This window comes from Cupressus sempervirens, chromosome 7 (genome assembly GCF_028749045.1).
Source record: "Cupressus sempervirens isolate cs-2001-9-10 chromosome 7, ASM2874904v1, whole genome shotgun sequence".
Taxonomy (NCBI): Eukaryota; Viridiplantae; Streptophyta; class Pinopsida; order Cupressales; family Cupressaceae; genus Cupressus; species Cupressus sempervirens.
Window position 1 is genome coordinate 314,801,450 of NC_143124.1, and position 9,473 is coordinate 314,810,922.

At 32.3% G+C, this 9,473-nt stretch overlaps 1 protein-coding gene across 1 annotated transcript; it reads right to left on the minus strand.

Moving 5' to 3' along the window:
* Positions 1 to 2,974: 2,974 nt before the first annotated feature.
* On the minus strand, positions 2,975 to 4,602 carry LOC149546684 (uncharacterized). Its single transcript, XM_089794031.1, has 3 exons — positions 4,267 to 4,602; positions 3,468 to 4,169; positions 2,975 to 3,352 (listed from the first exon to the last, which is right to left on the minus strand). Exons 1-3 carry the CDS (start codon positions 4,600 to 4,602, stop codon positions 3,119 to 3,121), a joined length of 1,272 nt encoding a protein of 423 aa, XP_089650157.1. The 3' UTR covers positions 2,975 to 3,118.
* Positions 4,603 to 9,473: the final 4,871 nt, after the last annotated feature.

A 9,473-nucleotide genomic window follows, 5' to 3' on the forward strand; every position in this document is an offset into this window, starting at 1 on the left:
CCTTCATTTCACATGTATCACAAATATCATGATTCTTTTGGTAATGAATGTCAAGATTTGCATTACAAAACTAAATAACATATTGATAATTCTCTAAATTTTATATCATATAACAACAAGTTTATTTCAATAATATTTTTTTCATTCATTTCTCCAAACCATTTAACATTTTTATCCTATTCATTGGGAGGTTATTTTTTCTTATTTCACCTCTAAAATACCCTATTTATTCATTATTATGTTAACTTAATTAAATTTGAGTTAATATTCTATGATAGAAAATTAAAAGTACATGAGCATGTATAAGTTTAAAAAGTTGAAATAAAAGTACATGATGTTAGATAACTAAGAGAGATGTTTAGTACATCTTCAACACCAAATATCCTACACCTTAACACCAAATACCCTCCCCCTTAACACTAAGAGGGGTATTTATGATGCACTAAATACCCTTCCACTTAACACCAAATAAATATTGTTAAAATGGAAACTACAATAATTATATTTCATATATGTGAAGTGCAAACTATTGTGTTTAGAGGCTCTATGAAATGAGAGTGATGGAGTTAGATACTCAACCTATCAGTGACATGTATAGAATTACCATCATTAGGGTTGTTGATGAGAGTTTTCTTAACTTTAGTTTTACCTGACATACAAATAGTGACATTGTCGGCTTTTTTGTCTCTTGCTTAGCTCTTGTGTGTGGGGATATCATCCACCTTTTCTATAACCTTGGTTCCCTTCCCAACAAAGTATTGGCTTCTAATCTATCTCTCCCTATTCAATGAATACATTCAGCCTGGTGTGGATTTTTGACCTAGCAAGCTGGACTTTTCAACGCCAAATTTAAATAGATATAGCCAAGAGAAGAGTGCCTTTTTTCTCTCCCTCGTAGTCAGCATTTGGAAGTTGATGAACTTTATAGCAATTATATCAAGGTGTTTCGGAAAACAAAAGAGTGTTTTTCTAAGGCAAGATCAAAACATCTACACTATGTTATTCTGTCCTTGTGGTCTATGATACATTTGGAATTACAAATGATTTTCAAAGCCTCCTTGTTTTCTTCATGTTCTATTATGCTATGGTTCTAGTATCTTTAAGGGATCTAGATTTTGTTCTATGTAGGTTATATTCCTTTACAGATTTTTGACCTTTCTCCATTGTAATATGCACGATTCACCCCATTTTGGTCGGATCTAGCCTACTCATCAATTTTGTTCCTCTCAATGAGCTTCGTACACTGATTCTCCAATCCATACATATTGTACATTACTGAAATATTATATGAAATAGAAATATATGGTTCAAATGATATCTATTTTCCCCTATGTTTTCTTGAAACAATGGTGATGTTTAGTATCATAAATATACCCATTATGAATTTGCACCAAAAGATTAATATTTTGGATCTAAGTTATCATTGTGTATCACTATCTATTAATAGTCCAATCTAATCGATGCAATTCTAATGGCCAAGATTATTCACTGAATAAAGTTTAGATTAATGATGTCCTATTATTCATTCCCTTAAAAGAAGACCATAATTACATTGACAGATCTTGGGTCCTTGAAAACTAACCTTTTGGCGATATTGTTTCTCCCATTAGTAACATTCTTGCTGATCTTTCATGTCTCATACTTGGTCATTATACTGAATCTTTATCATTAATAAGACATTGCCTAAGTTTTATTAGATTTCATCCACACAGCTTCTTACTACTTACAAATCAACATTAACCTTAAAATTAGATTTAAAACATCCCCTATTTAGAATATTCTTGTGCTATTCATAGCCCCACTTGTATCAAGAACCTATAAACAACCTAGGGTTTTTAATCAGATCAGATTATAATGAACAATAACTAGTTAGGATAATAATCTATGAGGATAATAATGAGATTTCTAATCTTGCTAACAATTTCAATGAGATTGAGGTTTAAGATAGAAAGTAGAGGGAGAATAGGGAATATCTAACTCTATCAAATGGAAATGTATTACTTTTGCATGTTATCACTAAAGTAACATGTTGAAACACACACACACACACACACACACACACACACACACACACACACACACACACACACACACACACATTCATACATGTGTGTGTGTGTGTGTGTGTGTGTGTGTGTGTATATAGATCTCTCTCTCTCTCTCTCTCTCTCTCTCTCTCTCTCTCTCTCTCTCAATTATATATATAATGTCACTTTAACTCTATGTAAACTATGCTATGCCCCTTTTAATATATAAGTTTGTATAGGATGAAACTCCTAGTTAAGATTGGAGGTTTTCTTCTCTGTTCTTTCCCAACAGTGCCTATTTGAATGGAGTAAAATACAATGTATTACCCTTTTTTTATATATAATAAAATGGTTTTCACCTTTTACAGATAAAAAATACCAAAAAAAAAAATTTCTTAAAATAGGAAAGATCTAATTCATTTAATTATATGAAAATAATTTCTTGATATTAATTTCTTTTAGAGAAATATTGAAGAAAAAGAATAAAATTATTTGTTAGAACAAATTTATATAATTTTCATATAGATTTATATTTTTTCACTAGACAAAACTATGTTCATGCCTAAATATATAACCATTTTTCAATAATAGAAAGAAAAATTTACGTTACTTGATCAATTGACATTTAAGAATTTAGTCTGTTTAAAAGTTGGCTAAAATTTTGCATATAAGAACCCAATTGTTCAAGTCAATGAGATAGGTCAAAATTACTTTTATTAATTAATAAATGTAAGAAATGTGCATCTTAACTATAAAAAAATATTGAGAATATACTAATATTTAAAAATACTTAATTTTTATTACAATAGTACTATGCCTATGACAAATAGTTAAAATATGTATAATTCAATCACACATAAAGCCTATTTGTTTTCAACTATTTTGAAAAATAACGTAAATATCTTAACTATATTTGATAATATCCACACAATTGACAAACCTTGCTAGACAACTTGATAAGATTAATCTTCATAGATAAATTAAATATAACATATATTATGGTTCCACTCATACACATAAACATAACATGGGAAGGTGCAAACTATAGCACTTATTTATAATAGTGACCATAAAAGGACCCAACAATTTACTTAGACAAGATGCTTAAAATTATAGAACATCTTAACAACACCGTGAATGGCAGTGAACATCATCGATTTGCTCGAATCTGAGCCTAAGCAGGGGCTACAATCGAAGAAGTCATCTAGGTTCACAATATCGTGAGGTTCTTCTATAGGCACCGTGAAATGATAGGTATGATTTGTAGTACAATAACAATCATTGACAGTCAGACTCACCTCGTATGTTTCCCCTGCAGTCAATGGCTAAAAAACAAACGAAAGTGTGCAATGAGTATAAAGTTCTACGACAGCTCAGGTTCTACATTATGAGAAACCAAAACAATAGAAATACTCTCTTGCACAAAATTAATATACATACCACTGTGAGAGCCCAAACATTGTCACCGGTTAGCGTCATGTTCGGAGCATTATCAACGTTTCCGTTGCCTAATACAGAAGCGTTTCCCACAACCTTCAACACTCCACTGCCCATGGACTGCTCAACAACAAATGTCACCTCCACGTTAGGTGTTGGGGGTGGGCTAGGTGGTGGTGGACTAGGTGGCGGTGGGCTCGGACTAGGTGGTGGTGGGCTTGGGCTAGGTGGTGGTGGACTAGGTGGTGGTGGGCTCGGACTTGGTGGTGGTGGACTAGGTAGTGGTGGGCTTGGGCTTGGTGGTGGTGGACTAGGTGGCGGTGGGCTTGGGCTTGGTGGTGGTGGGCTTGGGCTAGGTGGGGGTGGGCTTGGACTTGGTGGAGGAGGGCTTGGGCTGGGTGGTGGTGGGCTCGGGCTAGGTGGGGGTGGGCTTGGACTTGGTGGTGGTGGACTAGGTGGCGGTGGGCTTGGGCTTGGTGGTGGTGGGCTTGGGCTAGGTGGTGGTGGACTAGGCGGTGGAGGGCTTGGGCTGGGTGGTGGTGGGCTCGGGCTTGGAGTTAAGCAAGAGCTACAATTGAAATAGCCGGTCAAATTTACAGGGTTATTGATTTCATCTTGCAAGTCAAGAATGTAGGGCTCATGTGAGCTACATGTGCAGTTGTCAACTCCTAAATTCAGTACGTACGCTTCTCCTACAGCAAGCATCTATGTAAATATTGAACAAGAAGAGATCGTTAGGTGAGCTATAGATATAATATTCTATGAGGTGAAGAATAGATTAGGAGGAAACAAACAAACGTACCACAGTGAGATTCCAAACATCATCGTACTCCTTCGTCATGATCGGAGCATCAAAAATGATCCCATTGCCCAATTCGGAACTGTTTCCCACAATCTTCAGCACGCTTCCGTCTTCTACAGGTTGCTCAACTATAAAGATCACCTCCTCATTTTTTCCCTGCAAACACAAACGAACAACACATTTTCTTGTTGGGATTACGATCACAAGACTATCTATTATAGTCGAAATGGAAGGAGACAGTCCAAATTTCGTATATACCCAAGCGAAGTCAGTAAGAATGCCGAGCACCAAGAAAAATACGAGCGTCGAGCCAAACCTTTTCGGAAAGGCAGCCATGAAAGCTATCAGAAATTGATTTGGGAAATTTTGAAGGGGTGATGAGGTTTATATAGATAGATGGGATGCCAGGTCTGCCTATGAACCACGTTATAATTCACCAGAAGCCGCAAGAAAGAGACAAGGAGCAATTTAAAACACATGCTCTCGTAAATAAATATATATTCACCTATATGTTCTCAAGTTATGTACATTACGTCTCTTCCGATTCACGTAGTTTTAACTGTCCCGGTAGATATGGCTGAATACTTCGTTCTAGTTTCGAAGGACATAACGATTTCACACTCCTTTTTAGCTTTTAGAACGATTTATATAATAATATTTTGGTGAAGGTGTTCCGCCATTATCACCTCACCTCATTTTGTCCTAATTAGATTCCTAATGTAGCAGTAGTTGTTCATTAGGAATTTGTCAAAATCTTCGTTGCAATCTCATATGAGCTTAAAAAAATAAACATAAACATAGAGAATTTCTAGAACTTTCAAATACATGGACAAACACATGGAATTCATACAAATTAATTATTAGATTTATAGCTTTTAATTTTCAATTATATAACATGTTTTTAGTGGAGTTACAATTATAATTTCATTAACAAGTTAAATGAGGTTCACATAGTTAAGATATAGTAGGTCATTGATTCATCTATTCTTTATATATATTCCTTAACGAACATTCTTTTAACCAAGCATAGTCTAGAAAAATAATATACATTTTATCTTTAGAAATTTATGAATACATGTCTTTAGGTGCTAAGATATAATTCCATAAATTGATTTTATAAAATTGTAACTTTTACTCAATTTTTAAAATTAGTTGAACCCTAAAAATATTAGTCCTTAGAAATAGAACTTCTTTCAAGCTTCTATTCACTAATGTGATGCAAATTCTTTTGACAAGCACCAACTCTCTTGATATTGAATATGTAGAAATGCAATATGATTTAGAGTTAACCATGTCGATCTTGATGATCATGTGACACACAAATATATTTAATTATAATAGAATAAAGTTATTTTATACATGTAATTTTTTGAATAAAATTTTTCATGAGAAAAGAGTTGAGTGTATGTTTATTTGCATGTTGGACAAGCCATTTTACATCTTTCTATATATATAAGTAAAAAAATAAAAATTGTAAATTATATTTTGTACAAATCTAAACCATAGGTATAGTTCATTCCAAAGGACTTTAAATACATAAGCATCAAATATATCATCTACAAGTATTGGTGTTGATGAGTTATATCTATCTATTCCTATATATAACGTTTGTTTTTGTGTGAATGTTCTCATGTTCAACTTTTAGTACATGATTACTACCATTTTACTACAACAAAGAATGTAATAGTCATATCAATTGAAATAGTTATGAGATGTTAGTAATTTTCATCAATAACAATTACTTAAGATTAATGTAGAAATAATATCATCTTGCATGCTTTATCTATCATGCATCCTTGAATTAATTATTCTAATTATTCTATAATAATTATCTAAAGCTAGATAGTTACTTGTGGGTATTATTTATGACAAGTGAAAATAATGTAATTTTCTAAAAAGATCATTAATTATAAGACGTGAAATATGGGGCATCTTCACAAAGTTTAATAATATTCTATTACTTAAAATTAGTGTAAATAATAAGATTTAAATGACTAATAGTTTAATAAAATTTAAATGAATAATAGTTTAGTAAGGAGATTAATATAAATAAAGAGGACTTATTAGTATGAATTAACACATGTGTCATAAATTTCTAGAATCTACCAGAGACACAAAATAAGAACAATAAATTTAATGATTAAAAAATTGACTAGATCAATAAGCTAGAGAAGCAATGTATGAATATGTAGAGAAATTGGGTTGAATTAGAATTTTGACCCCATGGTGAATGTGTGGTTTAGAGTATACTTTGACTAAACTAGCATGAGGTGTCAAAATATAATTAATACCTCTATAGTGAACTCCTAAATGATGATAACTTGTATGAACAATTATAAAATATGCATGTACGAATAAGAATGCTTAATTAATCTTACGTGCAGATAAATAAAATAAATACACTAATTCTCCCCACTAAGCAAAACTTAGGAGGGAAAGATAAAGAAATAGATGATTTTCAACTAGTAGCCTAAAAAGAAACCCATGAATAATAAAATCTATGGAAAATAGAGAAATATTGAAAACTTAATAGGGAATAATTATCCTCCAAAAAATAAAAAAGAAGAGAAAAATCTTAGAACATCCCCTTTACCAAAGAATGATGATTCTTCTATTTGAACCACATACAAATAGGAGCTTATAGATGAACGAACATGTTCTTGGTGAATGGTTTAACAAAAAATTATGCAACTTTTACCAAAATATGGTAAAAGAATAAATTAATTATTCACCCATGAAAAATGTTCTAAATTAATATCACATGAATATCTAGGTTTTTAGTTTGTTGGTGTTAAGCTAGAATCTTATACATGTTTGTGTGTGTGTGTGTGTGTGTGTGTGTGTGTGTGTGTGTGTGTGTGTGTGTGTGTGTGTGTGTGTGTGCGTGTGCGTGTGCGTGTGCGTGTGCGTGTGCGTGTGCGTGTGCGTGTGTGTGTGTGTGCGCGCGCGTGCATGTGCGCACGAGCATGTGTGTAAATATATATACAAGTATATACTAACTAATATATATATACATCTATATGTATATATGTATATATATGTATATATATATACATATATATACATATATATATATACACACACACACATATATATATATATGTATACATATGTATATGTATATATGTATACATATGTGTATATGTATATGTATACATATGTGTATATCTATATGTATACATATGTGTATATCTATATGTATACATATGTGTATATGTATATGTATACATATGTATAAATGTATATGTATACATATATTGGTATGTGTAGGATCATGGTAAACTAACCTATGCCCTTAAGTGGCAATGGAAAATAAACAAATCGGGATTTTGCCAACTTGATGTATAATTCTCAACTTGTTATGAAATTTCTATCAAAAAGTGTTGGAAATAACAATGGGAAACTAAATAATGAGAGGGGAGCAGTGAATCAACATTTCAAAACTTTAACTATTAAAAGGTCACCATACATCCATCTCATGATATAGCATGTAAACTAAAATAGCTAATTACATCAAAACATGCAAAGCATAAAGTAAATGTAACACATGACACAAGATATTTGGTTACTTAGAAAACCTCCAATGAGAACGTAAAACTGATGTGGGGATGACACCCACAAATCTTCACTACTATAGTTTTAAAGTGTATCCAATTAAGGTTACAATGTTTGATCATAAATCTATCCTATGAAAGTTTTTCCCTTTAAAGGTTTACAAAGACTATTAAATCTTATCCTATTAACAAATTTCAACACCATGCTAAAAGTGTTCCTTTTTAAAGGACTTTAACTCACAATAATGTAAGACCTCTATTAAAGGATTTGCGAAAGCTTGTTAAGACTACTTTGTTAAGAGATTTTGTCTATATCACCTATTAAAATGATCCATCACCATGATCCTTTGGTTAGTACTCTTCTTCTAGTTATCAAATCTTCTCTTTCCAAGTATATCTTTGATCCTCTCGATCAGATATGTCTCCTCTATTCTTCTTTGTTATGTTCTATCTATCTGATTCTGCAATTTAGATCACTTCCATAACCTCCATAGTCACCACGAATGCTCTTTCTGCACTTATCATTTGTGCTTCTCCTTCCATACACACATACAAGATTTCTAGGATTTTCCCTCCTTAAGAAGACTTAGGCGGAGTAGGGTTAGGTAGGAATTCACAATTGTGATTCATCCATTTTTTTACTTAATACATCCTTTTTTATAATTGGTTACATGCACAACATATGAATTTTGAATACACCTCCATATGTCTTTTAGAATCATAAAAGAATCCTTAAGTTAGCCAAAAATAGTTTATGTAGAAGTTTGTGCAATTACAAACAACTATGTTGAAAACCACTTACTCGACACTTGAAAGCTCTGATGTGCAACATCTACCATATCCTTAATGTTGTCACTTGGTTAATGAATGACTCAACATCCATTTTTTTACTCATCACCTAAATCACTCAACATGTATGACTTGCTCGGCACTTGAGTGACCTAGCACATACACTCTTCTTGGCACATACTGGTGCTAGACACTAACTATGTATATTGTTTGACATATATTATTTTGCAACTTATGCTCAACATACACTACTCACTCGACATGCACTAAGTTTTGTGAAGTGATGAATTAAGTGTGCTATCACTCATTTTTCAAAACCAAAATGAGATAAAAAAAAATACCCCCCTTTGACATGAGTGGGAAAAACACTTTGCCTGCATATATAACTTAACTATGAGCATAACTCAGATAATATTTATACATTATTCAATCACAATACAAAATTTCAATTTTTTTAGAATTTTGCAAAACTAATGACTTAATTTTCATAAGCTATTTCATCAAAACTTCGTATGTACACACACACATATGCATATATCACTATGTGTAGGATCACAGTAAATTAAACTATGCCCTTAAGTGGCTATGAAAAATCAACAAATCAGGGTTATGTCAAATTGATGTATAATTTTCAACTTGTTATGAATTTTCTATCAAAAAGTGTTGGAAATAACAATGTGAAACTAAATAGCAAGAAGGAGGTGGTGAATCAACATTTAAAAACTTTAACTATTAAAGGATTCACCATACATCCATCTCATCATATAGCATGTCAACTAAAAGTGCTAACTACATCAAAACATGCAAAGAATAAAGTAAATGTAACACATGACACAAGATATTTGGTTACCCAGAGACCTTCCA

Excerpts from the sequence above, each read along its gene's own strand:
- LOC149546684 (XM_089794031.1), bottom strand. The coding sequence starts at position 4,602 with ATGGCTGCCTTTCCGAAAAGGTTTGGCTCGACGCTCGTATTTTTCTTG. Across the intron at positions 4,170-4,266 it reads ATGTTTGGAATCTCACTGTG|ATGCTTGCTGTAGGAGAAGC; the intron begins GTACGTTTGTTT and ends ATATTTACATAG. Across the intron at positions 3,353-3,467 it reads ATGTTTGGGCTCTCACAGTG|CCATTGACTGCAGGGGAAAC; the intron begins GTATGTATATTA and ends TTTGTTTTTTAG.